This window comes from Notolepis coatsorum, assembly GCF_963971535.1.
Source record: "Notolepis coatsorum genome assembly, chromosome: 5".
Taxonomy (NCBI): domain Eukaryota; kingdom Metazoa; phylum Chordata; class Actinopteri; order Aulopiformes; family Paralepididae; genus Notolepis; species Notolepis coatsorum.
Window position 1 is genome coordinate 42,189,428 of NC_140169.1, and position 19,187 is coordinate 42,208,614.

The 19,187-nt window shown below is 40.1% G+C and overlaps 1 protein-coding gene across 1 annotated transcript in view; it reads right to left on the bottom strand.

Annotated features, from left to right (window-relative positions):
* LOC311228754 (non-structural maintenance of chromosomes element 4 homolog A-like) overlaps positions 1-19,187 on the bottom strand; it is a 141,318-nt gene that overhangs the window by 58,721 nt on the left and 63,410 nt on the right. Inside the window, exons 2-5 of the mRNA XM_084314696.1 lie at positions 14,698-14,754; positions 10,380-10,523; positions 7,822-7,902; positions 5,818-5,948 (exon numbers count right to left, since the gene is read on the bottom strand). Of these exons, the coding sequence (XP_084170822.1) occupies positions 5,818-5,948; positions 7,822-7,902; positions 10,380-10,523; positions 14,698-14,716 (375 nt within the window). The 5' untranslated portion in view covers positions 14,717-14,754. The remainder of the gene's footprint in view (positions 1-5,817; positions 5,949-7,821; positions 7,903-10,379; positions 10,524-14,697; positions 14,755-19,187) is intronic.

Here is a 19,187-nt window from a genome sequence, read left to right on the forward strand (position 1 = left end):
TCATCGGCGAACGGTAAGAGGAATATAACGTTATTTTCAGACCGATTGTTTATTCATTTCACTGCAAACCATCTGCTCAACATATAAACCCATACTAAATAAAGCCGTTACTGACGATCAAGGAATTATAAACGCCCCCCCCCCCCCCTTTCCTTCACGCATGATGAAGCATAATGTATACCGATCATATACATTTGAATTTTTAATATAGCGTGTATAGGAAAGAAATGCCAATCGATAATCTATCATATGCGTCAGGGCCTATAACTAGCATTTTTGGAATTACAGCAGAAAAGCTTAAAAACATACTTATATTCTAGACGGTATTAACACAACAATGTATTATGAAAAAATATAACGTTCCCACATCCGGAACGATAGATAATCGATGTTGAATGGGCCATAGTAATGCAAATATAGCTATAATATTTAAAAAGTTATAGCCCTGCAAAGAAGGTAAACATCTCCATAGGGTTACAGTGCTGGCAGACTGGGTATAATGATGGGCACAATGCCCGGCGCCCAATGTGTTAACACATTGACGGCCACGGGTATTAGACGGCCCCACTCTATAACTCCTTATCATAACAAGTATTCATTGTGCATGAGGCTGTTTGTAGAGCTAAATCTATACTTTATATTATTGTTATCTGTCCATTCTCATTGTCAATTGACACCATAAACCGTGCCTTCAAAATGGCTTAAATAAATAATTTTCTCATCAATACGTTCCCATTTTATAGCATCTTGAATATATAAGCATTATATGGGATTGGTCTGGTATATTTCCTGGAACGCTAGTTATAAGGCTAATAACGTTAAATCGAATGGCGTTTCGGCCCTACAGAAGCTAGAGCTAAAAATCTAAATGCATATTGTCGGTATTCATGGTCCACCATGAATGCATGAAAGGCGGGGGGGGGGGGGGGGGGGGCGGGGGACGTCGTTTCTGATTATTGATTACCAATAACGGCGTTAGCCTCAGTAGCCACATTCGCTGATGGCCTGGTTGAGTATGAGAGCAAGGCCCGATTGGCCTGTAATTTACGTGAAAAAGCTCTTACCATGGGCCGGTTGGACTGCAAAAAGGATTTCCCAGTTATCGATCGCCATCTGGTAGATCGATATGTCCATTGGCTGATGATATAGTCCTTTACTGCATAGCGAATTCCGCGTCCCAAAACATATTACATGCTACAGGCATAGATTTAGGCTAACAGGAAACTCCAAAGATTAAAGAAAAAAGACAACGTTCTGCCACAAGGAACACTGCATTATCGAGACAGCGCCCCTACGAGGATCTGGCCGGTAATGCACTTTTCCGAATTCCAAGAGTAGGGTAATTCTGCAGTGCCGCTCGGTGACATTGAGTAGGTTATTAAAATGGAATAAAAGCCCAAACAACCTAGCCACAGATATGTCCGTGGTTGGCCCTTTAAGCATGGCGCCGAAACACGGACATGTCCATGGTTGGCCCCGAAACGGTTAAGCACCCCCCACAGCCCAAATGGGATAAAAAAATATATATATTATACTTTTTTTTTTGTCGACTAATAGTAGACTATCTGCAAATTTCGGCCAATCATAGTCGACTATCCAAATCCTTAGTTGGGGACAGCCCTACTATAACCTAACCTGGGTCATGATAATGAAATGTAAAAAAATATATATACTTTTTTTTTAAATGTTTGCTTGACAATCCCATTTTACTGCAATACAAATTACTGGAATGAGGTGAATGGACTGTCTTAAAGGAACACGCCAACTTTTTGGGAAATTAGCTTATTTGCCATCTACCCTGGAGTTAGACAAGCAGATACATACCCTTTTCTTCTCTGTGCATGCATTAGGCTTAGGGAACAGCCGCACCGTTAGCCTAGCTTAGCGTCATTCACTGGAAGTAGGTGTGCCAGTGTAGCCTAGTTCCCAACAGTCACGAAATACACTCAAACTTTCCTGTAAACATGTTGTGACCTGTGTATTTACCACGTGGAGAAATAAAAAATAAAATAATTTGACATTTTCATTTTCTAAGCAGATATATACTCCGAAATTGTTTTGCCGAACCACTGCTGGCCCGTTTTTCAAAAAGCAACAGGCACGTCGGCTTTTGACGTGATGAAATCACAAATAAGCTCATTTCCCAAAAAGTTGCTGTGTTCCTTGACAGATGATTACCCCATTCCCTGCCACCACTTTGATCATCTTATACCATTCTCTGCCAGTACTGTAAGTATATGGAGATGTTCACCTTCTTTGCAGGGCTATAACTTTTTAAATTGTATTGCTAAATTGACATTACTATGGCCCATTCAACATCGATTATATATCGTTCAGGATGTAGGAACGTTTTACTTTTTCATTCACACATTCATACGAAAATACGTCTAGAGTATAAATATGTTTTTATCGTTTTCTGCAGTATTTCCTAGAACGTGAGATATAGACATAAATGCATACCGATCAACGTTATATTAAAAATTTCAACTGTACATGGTCCTAAGGGTTATGACTGATCATCCGCGGGTGAACGGAGGGGGGAGGGGTCGTTTATAATTCCGTGACCGACGTTAAATGATTTATGTAGTATGGGTGATATATAGATCAAAGCAGTTTGTATCGAAAATGATAAAGAAAAACGCTGAAACTCACGGCAGCTTCCTCGTAGCATTGGGCGATGAGAGTGGAGCAAACAGATCCCAGTTATGTGATGTGGATCGATGCGATCCAGTTCCGGTTTGTATAATACTAATATACGCCCAAATCATGTGGATTATTGAGTTATGGCAAAGATCCATATCCACGGTGTGTGTCTTGAGTCCAGGGACAATAAACGAGTGGCCGGACGGAATAGGGAGACTCACCGGTATCACAAGAGATCCACTTCCGGTTGCAACTCGCCGATCAGCCACCAGGTGGCAGTATTGAAGCGTTGCAGAGTTGTGCTGAGTCCCGCAGCATATGACAAGGCTCCGTGAGTGAAATATTAACACCATGGCGAAAATATGAAATTATGATCAGAATCACGTCGTACGCCGTTATTGGCAGAATTCGCATGAACTTGAAACGCGTCGTACGACGTTATTGGCGGGAAAAGGGTTAAAGATGATATTTTTTCTTTATAGCAGATGGTAACGTTTTCGGTTGGGGACATAATTAATAGTTAATAATAATAATAAAGTAGCGGTCAAATTGTGAGACACTGTGCAATTTGTTGAACATTGTTTCATGTACAATTGGCCAGTTTGTGATGCACACTAAAGATAAGCTGATAAGCTTTCATGAGAAGCCTGTGAATAAATACATAATTCCTGCTTTTTGCATTTTTATGGGTATTATTTCTTCTTCAGTTACAGATATCGTGATTAGTGCCGTCAGGCGATACAAAAAATGTATCTAATTAATTACAGGATTTGTAATTAATTAATCTAATTAATCGCATTTTAATCACGTAACCATTTTAGGCCTGATATTCTATATTCTATAATCATAGTTCAAATGGCAGAATTCAGTACTGTATCTACAAAACCTTCTGTTTAATAATCTTCCATTTATTCATTTGCTTAGATTTTTCAGGTCTGGTCAATTTTAGCATGGTGTTATTCAAAGATAAAAATAAATGTGTGGATATTCTCATTTGGTTCATTACAATTTACTCAAGCCTAGTAACAGACACAGTATTTCTGACACTGGGAATACATTCCCTGAGATCCATAGATGTCCCTAGAATCAGATACCAAGAACATGCAAATGGCCATATTAAAAAAAAGTCTGTAAAAGTGTATTCTACGTTCTTATGGAATGAATGAGATTTAAAAAATAATAATAAAAATTAACACGATAAACTGACAGCCCTAATCGTGATGTATCGTAGATACAAAAAATCTTGCAATATATTGATGATTCCAGATATTGTGTATCGTTATCGAGGGCCAAATCTGTTAACAGTATGGAATCATGAGTTACTGCACTGTTGCATAATTTTACTATCTACTCTATTCTACTATTTTACTGCACTGTACTCTGTCTATTACTTTTTATTACAGGTTCAAAACTGTTAGGTATTAAACTGTGTGCGTATCAAACAAGAAAGACTGTCTGGCTTTAAAACTGTGTAGGACCTAGGGGTGGGACGATACATCGATCCAGATAGATATATCAATCTATTATCAATGATCCAATATGATCGATGCAACGTAAAAATATCGGTTCATATTGCGATACTTACAGTATTTTGAAAATCCCCTGGCGAGCATATCCACCCATCAACAACAGTAGCTCTGCGTGTGTAGACGACACGTTACAGCATAGCTCCAGAGTCCGCCTGCTGTTTTTTTCCACAACGGGTCAAATGCATCTAACATGCTTTGCATCCTCACCATTCCTTTATGCCCACGTCGCGTTAAAGACCGAAATTAACGTTACGTTAGCGTAAGCTAACTAAGCTAAGCTAAGCCTGATCAGAACCATAGAGAGAACAGCAGAGGTCCATTAGTGGGGACTGGGGAAGGGGCATTCTCCCTTTCTGTGTGTGTGTGCGTTTGGAAAGACCAGATGAAGTCAGGAGTATATTATATTTATAGTACATTTACTGAGGATGGACAGATAATGTTGATATTTAAACATAAAAAATACAATACATAATGAATGTATTCATGATCATCACGCTACATAAAACAATTGTAGGAACGGTTTAGGAGAGGAAGGGGTTTTAGGTTGCGTGTTCCAAAAGTTTAAAGCTCAATATATCAAAACGTGGCACTTTACAGTGAACAGGAGGTCCATTTGTATTAAGAACAATAGATTGCACCTGAATCTAATCGTATCGTGGCAGACTTTGTGATATCAACAAATATCGTATCGTTGTCCAAAGAATCTATATCGTATAGTATCATAATAATAATAATAATGATGGATTGGATTTATATAGCGCTCTTCTCTGACTCAGAGCGCTTCACAGAGTCCATTATTCGTTCATACACAGTCATACCGGTGGTGGTAAGCTACAATTGCAGCCAGAGCTGCCCTGAGGCAGACTCACGGAAGCGTGGCGAATAATCATCGCCTACGGCCCCTCCGACCACCACCAACATTCATTCACATGCATACACATTCATACGAGGCAAGTAGGTTAAGTGTCTTGCCCAAGGACACAACGGCAATGGGATGTACATGGGCTTGAGCGGGATTCGAACCACCAACCCTTCGATCATTGGACGCCCCGCTCTACCCCTGAGCCATAGCCGCCCCACAATCATGATGAAACTGGTGATTCCCACCCCTAGTAGGACCCAGGCCTAGAACTGCGCCCTGAGAGGGAGGTTTGCCCTGAGTGGGAGGTTCGAAGGGTCAAAGTGGGTATCAAACAGGAGGGAAGACTGTCAGGTTTTGATACCAAACAGAGACGGTAAAGACGACTTTAAACTGTTAAAACAGTAATCCAGAACTATTTTATTGCACTGTAAAAAACAGTAATCCAGAACTATTTTATTGCACTGTAAAAAAAAAACTGATTTTATATGTCTGCACTTTATGTGCACTATTTTACTCTGTCTATTCCATCTTACTCTTTTTATTATTGTCTATTTAAAACTGAATCAAACCATAAACAAGGTGGCCTGTTGGGATGTTAGATCCTAATGTGAAAAACTGTGATTTTAATGTCTGCACTTTATGTGCTCATATTATGCCCATCTTTTTTTCTGTTGTGAAGCACTTTGAGCTGCAGTTTCTGTATGAAAGGTGCTATACAAATAAAGTTTATTATTATTATTATGAGTTACTTGTATGGTCTCACCGCCGCTACAGTAGACTTACCAGATGCTCTGCAAAGGCAGTGGTGTCGAAGGCAGAGCCCTCAGCGTGCATCTGGTTGGCCTTCTCCTTCCCCAGGTCTGTGGCCAACACCAGCAGCTGAGAGTCGAGAGCTTGCTCCCGTGCCTGACGGACTGCAGAGGGAACACTGACAGTTTACATGCACATTCACTACACATCTAGGTCCGAATTTACAACCCCAATACATACATTTTTTTCCCCCTCATAAACTTTTGGAAAGTGTTGCTCTGGCTGTAGGTGCCTAGTTTGATAAATAAGAATAATTTCAGTTCATGAGAAAGTATTTTGGACATTTAGTTCATGGTGTTTAACTCATTCAGCGCCAACCACGATGATAGTCAGGTTAACTCGCCATCGCTTGAGCACCAATCACGAGTATAGTCGGGTTTTGGTCGTTATTTCTTTTATTAGCGATATCCATTCATTTTCATCCATCCAACCTGCTGTTATCGTTGGGAATGGGTCTGAGCTTGCAAAAGGGCAAATACCGCCGCCTATCGTCTCCCGGATGGTATTGCACATCATTGGATTGGATTGGCTGGGGATGTGCATAGAAAAAAACTCCGGTCCAGGTTTTGCTTCTCGGGCATGCAGTATCGTTACAACAGATGGACTGGGGACACTCAGAGCAGCGTGGATTATGTGGATTATGTGTTTTGGAGATATAACGTTGGATCAATAAACGCGATCAATATTTGGAATGGCGATCAGGAATTGGATTAATCTTTTTGCAGAACATCAGATGTGAGGTAAGGAATCTATGTTACCAGTCTTGGGTTAATCAGATGTTTTTTTCACAGCGATCACAACGTGTGTGTGTGTGTGTGCATGCCGTTGGCGCCGAGCAAGGCACGGATAAGCGATTTTTCAGCCCGCTTCTGTATCGTGCATAAGGACACATATACCATCGATAATCTAGCATTTATTTGAAAACATGTTGACTGCAAGCAAGTCATTGATAAGCGACGGGTGTATTAGACCCATAGCCATAATTTAAGATATATATATATATATATATATATATATATATATATATATATTTATATATATATATAAGCACTCGCAAATATCCCCGTCCTCCCATTGATTAAAGCGCTGGCGTACTAGGCCCAATTTCCCGGAAGGGGCTCGGCGGTCAATGAGTCAATTAAGGAATTAATAAATAGATACAGTATTTACAGTACAATGTACATGTTTATTGATAAGTGATTTCTTTGTACAGTTTGTTTTTTACATGATATTTGGCTGATATGATATAGGGACTTTTATTTTGACATAACTTTATTTACCATCAGATGTTGTATTTTGTGGTCAGAATTGTGTAGAAGGAAGATACGCCAGATGCGTACCGGCAGTCAGGCCACGTGATGAGAGTGGAGCCAGGCAGTTTTTAGACCCCTCTCCCTGGACTCACTTTATTCATCTATAAGACTAAGACACTTTAAAGTGTATATGAACACCCAAATTGGAATTAAACAGTGAATCTTACGTCGTGGTCAGTGGCTTTCTTGTACGTGGATATGGAACGGGAGAATCAAAGTTTGAGAGTGTCCGAAGCTTATGGTATCAACGTGTTTGTGAAACTACACCGGCAACTCATAAATGTCTATTTTGCCCCACTCTACCACCAATTGATATAACACAATAGTGATTCTACCTATACCCAGTTCATGATTGTTTCTTTCTTGGGTACACAGGAAGTGATACATTTTACGTCACCACCAGCAGCAACACTGTTTTATTTGGAATGCATATAAGATGGAAAGCAAGTCGATGCATTGCGTATTACCAATTTAACATCTTCTTTTAATTGACAAGTAATTAGCTTGTTAGTATAAACCAATCAAATTAAAGCTATTCGGGGACCTGTTTTCCAGTGCTCACCACTAGCACCACTAATGGTTAAAAGTTGTATAATATAACATGACTTTTACTATAACAACTTTTTTAATATATTAATACAGTATTATATCAAATGACACATACCATCTTTAAAAAGAATGTTCGCCTCATCCAGAACCTTAGTGAGCTTGTTGTTGGAGGGGCTCATCAAGTCCTCTCTGTTCTCTGAGAAAGACACACAAATATATAAACACTAACACAAATACACATACAGCACAGATTTATCTAAGATTAAAAAAAATATTTTAAACGATCACGATAGTATATCAAATGTATTAATATAATATTATATAAAATGTATTTTATAAACATTTATAAAACAATTATTCAAAACAAAACCTACAAACTACTGTATGTGACTCATAAGAGTTTTTAGCCCAGGCTTCACCACTGTGATCATAGATATACACACACACACACACACACACACACACACACACACAATGTTATTTTCCTCAGCCATTAACACTTTGGATGCCACGCCAGAGATTTCTCGGGTTTACCCCCCGACCGTTGAATGCCCATCACGAGATTTTTTTTTCTTTTATTTTTTTTTCTTATTATTAGCGATCTGAAATCATATTGCATCAAGCGAGCCTACCGTTGGATATCCAGGCACCGCCGGGGCTCAGATGTGAAAAAAGCGCCCCCTATCGTCTCCCAGATGGTAAATCACCCTTTTGGATTGGACTCAATGAAAGTGAATGGGAGAACGGATTTCTGACTCCACATTTTACTTCTCACTGATGTAACCGGGGTCTACCAGAGTTCATTCTGGAACCTTGGTGCCATGGCGAATATGTGTTCTACTGTACACACGATGGATCAATACAATTATCGATTTTTTCGAATGGCGATCGGAAATTGGAATAAACCATTTGGATACCATCTGACCTCAGGTAAGGAATCTATGTTATCAGTCTTAGGATAATCAGACTCGTTTTCACGGAGATATAAGCGTTTCCACTATATGTGATATAGCTGTTTTGACTGTAAAAGCTATCAGGAAATAAGAGCAGCGATTATCAGCACGCGGCACGAGCGTGCGTGCGCACACATATACTATCGATCATCTAGCGTTTATTTGAAAACGATTCATAAATAGGCCGACAAATGACAACGTTCTGGAATATTCCAGTAAAAGACGATTATCATCATAGGGTTGTTTTTTCCGCGAAAACAAGTGATTTTCAAAATGCTATCAAACAGAAATTAAGCGATAAAAAAACAATCTGCCTTGACAATGTTGACTGGAAAATTAGTCTTTGATAAGCGACGGGCAGATTAGACACATAGCCATAATTTAAAACATAGATTAGGCGATATTAAGTTAACATTGGAGTGGGTTTGGGCATCAAGGGGGTAAAAAGGAAAACACGGCGTGGCATCCAAAGTGTTAACACATTGTATGCCATGCATTGTACCCATCCTTATGCCCAGTCTGCCAGTGCTGTAACCTATGGAGATGTTTACCTTCTTTGCAGGGCTATAACTTTTTAAATATTATAGCTATATCGACATTACTATGGCCCATTCAACATCGGGTATCTATCGTTCCGGATGTGGGAACATTATTAGTTAGTACCGTCGAGAACATAAGTATGTTTTTAAGGTTTTCTGCAGTAATTCCTAAAACGCGAGTTATAGGCCCTGACGCATATGATAGATTATCGATTGGCGTTTCTTCCTATACACGCTATACTAAAAAATTCAAATGTATATGATCGGTATACATTATGCTTCATCATGCGTGAAGGAAAGGGGCAGGGGGGGGGGGGGGGGGGCGTTTATAATTCCTTGATCGTCAGTAACGGCTTTATTTAGTATGGGTTGATCAGATGGATTGCCGTGAAATGAATAAACAATCGGGCTGAAAATAACGTTATATTACTCTTACCATTCGCCGATGAGACTGGAGGAAAAATATTCCAATTATTTGACATCGATCTGCTAGATCCATTTCCCGTTTGTATGACGCAATAAACGGCGAAATCATATTGATTATTGCGTTTAGAAAGCGATCCCATGCACTCGAGTGTGTATCTAGATCCACGTTACAAGATATTACTGCCGGAGGAATTTCCTCGATGCACCGAGCGCCACTTCCGGTTTGGCTTGGAGTGTAACTCGCCCGACATCCACCAGGCGGCGGTATTGAGGCGTTGCAATATCAGACAGGGTCCAGCTGCAGTCCCAGAGGGAGGCTGCATGAATTATGAATGCCATGGCGAAAAAATGAAATATTGATCCCAAAAACGTGTTTATTCGTTGTTGGCGCACAACGCATGGCGGGCAATAACTAATTATCACGTTTTTGGCGCACAATGTGTTAACACATTCGGGGCCATTCGATTTCCCCATCTAGCTATAGCACGGCCAGGTTTTCATTACATAGTTTCACTGTGCGTCACGTTGTTTGTAGAGCTAAATCTATATTTTATATTATAGCTATGGATACAATACCATGGTCATTTGACAGTAACTATCTTCCGTTCAAGATGCAAAAAAGAATACATTTGTTCATGAATACGTTCACACGTTATTTCGTGGTGAATATGAGTATAATTTCGGAATGATCCGGACTAATTCCTGGGAGGCTGGCTAAAAGACCAGTATGGCGTCAACCTCTCTCCTCTACTCACGTTGCACCGAGTTGATGAGGGTCCTGTACTTGCTCCGGATCTCCCTGCGGATGATGGGATCGTTGCCCTTCTCCTCCTCCAGGTCAACGGGCATCACACTGGACCCTGCTGCCTCGTCCTGTGCGCTTGTGGAGGAATCCCTGCCTTCAAAAGGTTGACAAGTAAAGGCAACTTTTAACAGGGGTACCGTACGGTAATATCATTACAAAAAAAGGCAATGGTAATACTGCAGGGTTTCCCATTAATTACATAGGCCCGCCAGTCTAATTAGTCCCGCCACAGTTGTATAATGAACTAAAAAAATGTTTTTATTAAAAAACAAATAAATCTTTTTTTTTTTTCACTTTTTTTTTTTTTAAATATAAAGTTTGCCAATAGGGATGTATCAGTAGTATTGGCAGTGGTAGTAGTCGTAATAGTAATCCACTATATTTTTTTTATTTTCGAAAAAATATACCAGTTCAACACAGGTAACCACTTTTGCTTAATTTCTTTGATGGCTCAAATGTATGCTCTAGTCCAGTGGTTCCCAAACCTCTCCTCGAGACACCCCAGCCGTTCCATGTATTTGTTTAAATTCCACCACCAGCACACCTTGATTCAACTAATAAAGGGCTTGTTAAGTTGAATCAGGTGTGCTGGTGGTGGAATTTAACAAATACATTGAACGGCTGGGGTGCTTCGAGGAGAGGATTGGGAAGCACTGCAATCTAGTCGATTTTGTGTTTTGAGCACAAAGTTCATCATAGATCTAGCCTCTTTATTTTGCTCTCAAAGTGTACCAGATTGATGCATTTAACTTTAAAATGTACACACACAAAATAATTACGGGGGGCATGCCCCGGACCCCCCTACAGGGTTGGAGGTTCACCCCCCATAGTCTCTGAAAATCCTGTGGGAAACACTGTACTGTATTTAACATTATAGACCTGCCGCCCACTACTAGCTTTGAATAATTATAACTTTACAATCTCAGGAACTGTGTCTCAGTGTGAACTGGTCATGAACTGACCTACATGCATAAAAGAACAATCATGTAGGGCGGTCAGGTGGCGTAACGGAGATTGCGTTCGTCACCAACCCCGGAGTCACAGCTCCGGGGTTGTCACCAGCTTGGCTGGCCATTCACACTAATACAATTGGCAGTATTAAGAGGGTGGGAGAAGCTGGCGGGGTGGGTCCGGGTTAGTGCACTGCAACCTTGCCCAGGCCCGACGGGGCCCGGCGGGTTCGGGCTGGGTAGGGCTTTTTTTTTAATAAATAATTCGGGCGCCGTTTTTATTTTTTTTATTGCGTTTCTTTTTTTTTATATAACTAGGGTTATATGATAACCTTCGTTTTAAGATTAGCTTTCTCTTTTGCGCCAGAGAAACATTTGGATGTAATTACTGCAGCGCGCGCAGGGAGAACTCATCAGGGGACAAGTTCACCTCGATTGGTTGTGTTGGAATATAGCCAGTTGGCGAACGTTTTAATTTGTTCTTGGGATGTATGTAGCCGGTTTTGTTAACGGTGTTCAACGCGTTGCTGACGTCTGGTGAGTGATGTTTACTATTTGCTGGGTCGCAACTCGCTACTTGTTTTGTTGTGATTTTCATTACGTTGCTCTGCTCGAAATCTGTTTTCTGTTTGTTTGACTGAGTAGGCTATTGTGTGTCGTGTGTGTGTGTGTGTGTCAAAGAAGATTCTATAGCCTTCAATACGTTTTACGAGGCTGATGTGTGAGTCAGTCTATATAAGCGAGCACTGGGAGAAATTGCGAAACAGGCTATGTAAATGCTTCTTAGTTTTGTTTATTTATTACGTTCATATAAAACCGTGTTTCGAATATTTAAAACAAATTAAAAAAAAATATTTTAATAATAATAATAATAATAATAATAATAATAATAATAATAATAATAATAATAATAAGAATTTTTTTCTGGTATTCACGCGGGCTAGGGCTTAAAATATTATTTACAGTCGGGCTTATTTTCGGGCAGGGCCTGAAGTTCACGGGCTCGGGCAGGGCTCGGGCTTTATTTCAAGGCCCTTGCAGACCACTAGTCTGGGTCGTTGTAAACAGCGACTCCTACAGTTCGGTCGGGGCGCCTGCTAAGCGCGGATAGGATCTAAGTGGGATAGTGTGATCCTTCCACACGCTATGCCCTCTCAGTGAGAATCCGCGCTGCCAGGTGAAAAGAAGCGGTTGATTGGCTGGACGTGTGTCGGAGGAAGCACGTGGTAGCCTCCACTCTCCCAGACCGACTGTGGGGGGTAAGTGTGCAGCGACCAGGAAGGGGATTGGGAATTGGCATAACGACTAACATTGAGATGGGAGAAAATCGGAGGAAAAAGGAGGGGGGAAAAGATCAATATTATAAAAAAAAAAAATAAATAAAAAAAGTATTGCAAACAGCATGTCGGGCTAACAAATTATGTTGTTGAAAATCCAATTGCACATACTGTAGTTTGAATTAATTCCTTTTCGGATGGCTTTTAGCTTCATTGGCTAATCTTCCAAGAATCCATTTAAATATACAATAATTTCTATAATCGGACATTCATATTCATTAGGTTTATTTTTTTTACTTAAATTTTTTTTGTTTGCCGACATCAATGTTTTGTTTACGGCAAAACAAAACCTATGAAGTGTGCCGCACGTTCACGTCAACGTTGACGCTGACAATACATGCTTACCTACTGTAGGATTTTACTTGATTCAACAACCAATGTTCAAGGTACCCAAGTGTTGGGTAGCTAGTGAAGTTAGTTTAGTGAAGTTAGCTCGTGAAGTTAGCTAGTGAAGTTAGCAGCCTCCCATAGTCAAGTTCACTATATACTTTTGTTAGATTTTCTTGGGGATTTGCAATACTATACATTTTTGGAAAGGATATTGTATAAGGATTCAGAAAATCCATGTTTCCATTTGCCCAGGTGAATTTACAAAATGGCCACTGTAAAATGTAGGTTTTGTAATATCTCGGCTTCTAAATGAGCTAGAACATTGATTTGAACTTCTAAACATACATGTTCAGAGTCAAGGAATCCAATGGTGCCAACAAAAATGATAGAACCCACTAAAGTTAATATAACTTAATAATAAGCTGCTTCCTCCCATGTTCCCAGCAGGATGAGGCATTTTACAAATAAAGTTGAAAGTTGTCCTGTTGGTTCAAGTTATTATTATTATACTGATTTGACTGAAAATGTGCTTTCAGCCCCGTTAGAAGGAAAGATGAGACGTTAACATCATATTTTTATCATACAATTTTATTTGCATGTTACGGACTCTGTCCTTATTTCATTATGTATGTATGTAATATTATATTGTATGGGTTATTATGTATATATATATAATATGTGTTATGTATGTAGGCAGGTTGTAGTGTTGTTTTCTTGTCTCCCTCCTATATAATCTATCTACCTCTCAGGGTCAATCACCATTCCACTCCAACCAACAGAAGAAGCAGCAGCAGCAACCACAGCTGAGGCTCATCAGCCTAATTGGCCTCCACATCCCTTCATATAATCCCTGTGTATGCATTGTTAGCCAGAGCCCGGTCGGTGTATGGTAACTATCTGGTGGTGTTGTAAAAGGGGCTCTCATTTGTTTTGTGTGTAGACTCATAATTTGGTTCATAGGCCAGGTAAAGCTCTGTTGGGCTTGTGGTATTGAGAGAGCTAGTTAAAGCTCTGTGGGGCTCATGTCTGTTACATGAGCCACTTACAGCTCTGTTGAGCTACAGATGGTGTGAGAGCTGGGAAGGGCTCTGGTGGCTTAGCCATTTGTATTGTATAGTTGTATCTTGTGTGATCCTGCCTGTTATATATTTAGTCTGTAACCCATAACCTGTATTTGTGTATTGGTGTATCAAATCATCACCCGGTTTGTGATGATTGTTTCTTTTCCCATTTCTAACCTTTTGTTTCACACACAGGGACATTGAGGGCAGGAAGATACCCTGGGGTCTACATCTGCATCACGTAGGAGAACTACTGTTAAAGACACCAGCTTAGAGTGAGCACCACCTCCTGTACTTTGGGGCGTCCGCGCCTGTAAGGGGGGGGTGGGCTTTTGTTTCCTTTTGATATTATTTGGTGCTGATCCTCATTAGTGTAAAATAAATATTGTTATTTTACAATCTGTCTCTGGTGTTTTGTGTCACTGCACCCTCACCTATCCTGTCTGTGGCCTAGTGTTGAGTCTCCCCACGGGGGCACGTAACATGCAATATAAATAATAATATTAATGGTTTGTCCACATCATGCAGCCCTAGAGTGCGTGTGTGTGTGTGTGTGTGTGTGTGTGTGTGTGTGTGTGCGTGTGTGGTACCTCCTCTAGACTTCCTCATCTTGTAGCTTGGTGCCTTGCTGACAAACTCCCCTCCAGCTGAAAATAAAGACAGTCAGTGGAAAAAAGACTTATCTACACAGAAACAACTCACTACCTTATTATTCTCTGGACATAAGATAAGGGAGGACTCAATAGGTGTGTGGTCCAGATTTACGATACAAATATGGAGAGTGGTCCAGAAAGAGTTCAGGTTGCCTTTAACATCGGGTCTGACCTCAATTGGTTTCATTGGGGACTTTACACCATCAACTTTGGATGCAGGATTCAGTGGATAGAGGACAAAGGGTCTGACATTTGTTCACCAACTTATTCACTCCGGCCAGCTTAAATATTTCGAACAACTCAGAGTGGAGTTTAGCCTTCCTAGTACTGACTTTTTCAGATGTCTCCAATTAAGAGATTTTTTAGAAAACCAGGAAGATTGGGACAAAATTCGAAACCCTTCTGCTATAGAACGCGTTATAGCTAATATCCAAATTGATAATTATTTCTAAATTATATCAAAACCTAATATCAATGAACCCCAACGACTCGCTATACATTAAGTTGAAGTGGGAGGCTGAGCTCCAACAGGAGATCTCACAAGAGGAGTGGTTCGATGTTTGTACTGAAGCACATAAGCATAAGGTGACTAATTCTAATTCCTGGAGAGAATATAAATGGAAGGTCATTAGTAGGTTTTTCAAGACCCCCTTGACTGCTAAAGCAGGTACAACTCCCACAAGCGAATGCTGGAGGGGATGTGGTGAACAAATAGGTAACCATACACACATTTTCTGGACATGCAGCCCAAAACTATGTCACTTCTGGGATGATGTATTCAGGGATGTAAAAAAAGTATTCGACATGGACATCCCACAAGATTTCAAAACTGCCATCCTCGGAGTCATACCAGAGGGCATTGAGGGAAGGAAAAGTGTGTATCTTCTTCAAATACTGTTAACTGCTGCCAAGAAAATGATCACAATTAATTGGTTAAAAAACCCAGTCCCCCAACACATAACCAATGGCTAAACAAAGTTAAAGAAATTCAGGACATGGAGAGGATGACTTATCTGATCAGGTTGCAAGGTGAACAGTTCAATAGAAAGTGGGCTTGTATAGAGCGAATAGGGCTATAAAGGCAACGTATTATCAGGACATGGCGGGAAACTCAAAGGAAATTTCCTAACAATCAAGTATGGCATAATCACACTCCCATATTCAATAACAATGCTCTCTTAATGGGAAAACGACCTATAAGATTCCCTGTATGGGAAGAAAGAGGCATACACTCATTAGGGGATATTTTTAATAACAAGGGCCTCTGCAGTTATGTCGAAATATGCATAAAGTTTAACCTCACCGAGTCCACATGGCTTTTTTACATACAGTTAAAACTTTGTATGAGATCCCACGGTGTTCCATTACACATACCAATTGAACACCACAGATACCACAAATTTTTCTATGACAGAAATACATTGGGAGGTTTTGTATCAGGTTTTTATTCACAATTACTAACGTCCTCGTACGAAACCCTTCAACTAGACAATGTCTGGAGGAGGGATATACCAGACCTGGAAAATGACTTTGATTGGCAAGGAGCCTGGGCAAATGTCCGACTTACATCAAGGAACCCGGATCATCAACAAATCAATCTGAACTATATTCACAGGACATACTTGACTCCTATAAGGCTGTGCAAAATGGGGCTTATACAAAACTCCAAATGCTCCCAATGTACAAATGGGGACGAAGGAACATTTATGCACATGTATTGGGACTGCCCACCAGTTAAGACATTCTGGGAAGATGTGTCCCAACAATTATCAATACTCGTATTTTGGAATATACCTGTACACCCCGCGGTATTGCTATTGAATGATGTTTTTGAGTTTGCAGTGAACCCACAACTAAAAAGATTGGTTTTATCGGGTATCACAGTAGCTAAAAAACTGATTGCATCACGTTGGTTTCAACCGGAAAAAATGTGCCGGAAAGTGTGGTTTCTTACATATCTTGATGTGATATATCAAGAAATATCAACAGCAAGAATTCTAGGGCTCAATGAATCCAAAATGTTAATGTGGTTAGAAGTGGTGGAGAGAATAAAAGCTAGCCTATAATGGTGATGTCTGGTTAGGAGTGAGGGATAATGGAGGTACTATCCAAGAGGGGGTCCGGGAGGGGGGGATTTGAGCTGGAGCATATGTGTGTAGGGTTTTAGAAAATAGGTATTCGGGGTATATTATATACTAACATTTATATAATTGTAACTTCGCTGGATATACACGGTATACGGTTAAAATGTTATTATTGACTATTTTTGTTTTATCCTGTTTCTGTACTTGCATATATTTTAACCACCTTTACTGAAAGTTTCATTATACATTGTGTGTTGAGTACTGACTTTTAATAAGTTTTGTTTTGCAATAATAAAAAAAATTAAAAAAAAAAAAGGCAACGTATTACTTATTTTCATCTTATTATTTTCTATCTTATTCCCCATTTTATTGTCATTTTCTTTTTAAATGGTTTGATCCACACATGTAGTATATTCTGGTTTACCTGTTTTTTTTATATTTTTTTATTTATTATTTTATTTTATTTATGTATTTATTTTTTACGCCCCTTCCCCAAGCATAGCTGTGTCTTAATGACACGGTACAGACAGAATGTTAATTGAGAACTAGTTGTAAAATATATCTGCATATCTGTACCGTCTTGATTTTGTGCTGAATAAAAAAATATATGAACCAGAGAGTCACGGTGAACATGCAGTAGACTACTGTTGGCTAAGGAAGTAGTGTCACTCTACTATCCGACACACTCAATGCACTACTACAGCACCCGTATACAGGGCTGTACAGTGATCTCGTCGCAAATTGCCCCTTAATTTGGCCGTTGCGAGTTGGAAATATTATTTGGGAGCAACGTTGCGAGTTGTGATTTCAACCCTTCATTCGCATTTCACTCCTAAATTAATCCATACAAATTGGATACATTTTTTTAAAAACATTAGCCTACAACCAAGGCTATACAGTGCGACACAATGTCGTGGTGCTATGAAAGAATCTGTCGGCAATGAATGAACTTACTGCGATCACCGATAGCCTGAGTGAAAAAAAAGATTTGCGTGTGGAGTGAATCTGGGTCACGCTATATACCTGGTACTTGTAGTCTATCGTGCGATTAAAGACCATGTCCCTATCTGCGTAGTCTATACATCCAACACCAAATCCCATAATTCCTAGCAAAACGAAACTCTTCCTTTCAATATGGGCTATTGCATCGCCAAAGAAGCACCTCATTTCAATACATTTAACCCTTAGGGGTCACGCTGGAGCTTTGAACCCGTCGGCGGACAACAAAAGAAATTAGAATCCCTCTTAAATGCTCAAAAAGGACATCTTTTCAGAAATCGATAAAAATAGAAAAATGGCCATTTCTAGTGCTTTGACATGTAAGGTATACGTCCCCCAACTTGCTAAACCTAATACGACTTGTAAATACGTTTAATTCTTGCTAGATGGCATGATTGTAATAATCTCCATTTGCGATAAGAACTACATTGCGTCACGAAACGCACATACATGGACGCGCGCACACACACAATAGCGGCGTGTGCGCTGTGAATAGGTGTTACACCCCCGCAGAGGCGTGAGACTGGTATCAGAGCCTACCCCCCCATCCAAATTCTAAACATAATAATGTATGAATTATCTGTTGCAATAATATCCACGGGACTCGACTTTTTGCAGTCGTTTCTCCTCTCCTGCGTGAGGAGTCTGAGGACATTCGCGGACATTCTCTCAGATAAAAAAAAAAAAAAAAAGCTTACATACACACACACTCTCGCTCTCTCTCAATTCAAATGGGCTTTATTTAACATTAACTACTGTATGGCAGAGTGCGTCTGTGTATACAAGGTATGAATGGTCACTGGCTGCTGTGTGACGAGTTTGCTCACCCGCGCTGTCGCGCTATATAAATCCAAGTCATTATTATTATTATTATTAAACACGGACCGCTTTAGTTGACAAGCTTACATACATTTCGGGTCATTTCATAATAGCAGTGTGGACCAGCTCTGTAACCAGCTCTGTAACAACGCATCTCGCTAGTTGACAGCTTACGCATGATGTAAAAATTGCAACGTTTCAACTAGAAAGGTAGGCTCAGTAGAGCCCAAATCTCTACCAGACGGGAGCTTTCTCTCTCTCTCTCTCTCTCTGTCTGAGAACCCAGGTTGCTTTCTAACCTATACTAAAGACATGCCTGTGAAGTGTCATCAATCACTATGGCAAGCGCACATCCGTGGACATGTACACACACACTTTCTTTCTTTCTTTCTTTCTCTCTCTCTCTCTCTCTCTCTCATTTCTCTCTCTCTCATTCTAGAGAAATACAACCACAAATGGCAAGAATATCCTCTTTTGTGGTGTATGTGTTCAGATAGAAATGAACCTCTTGATCTCTGCTGTACT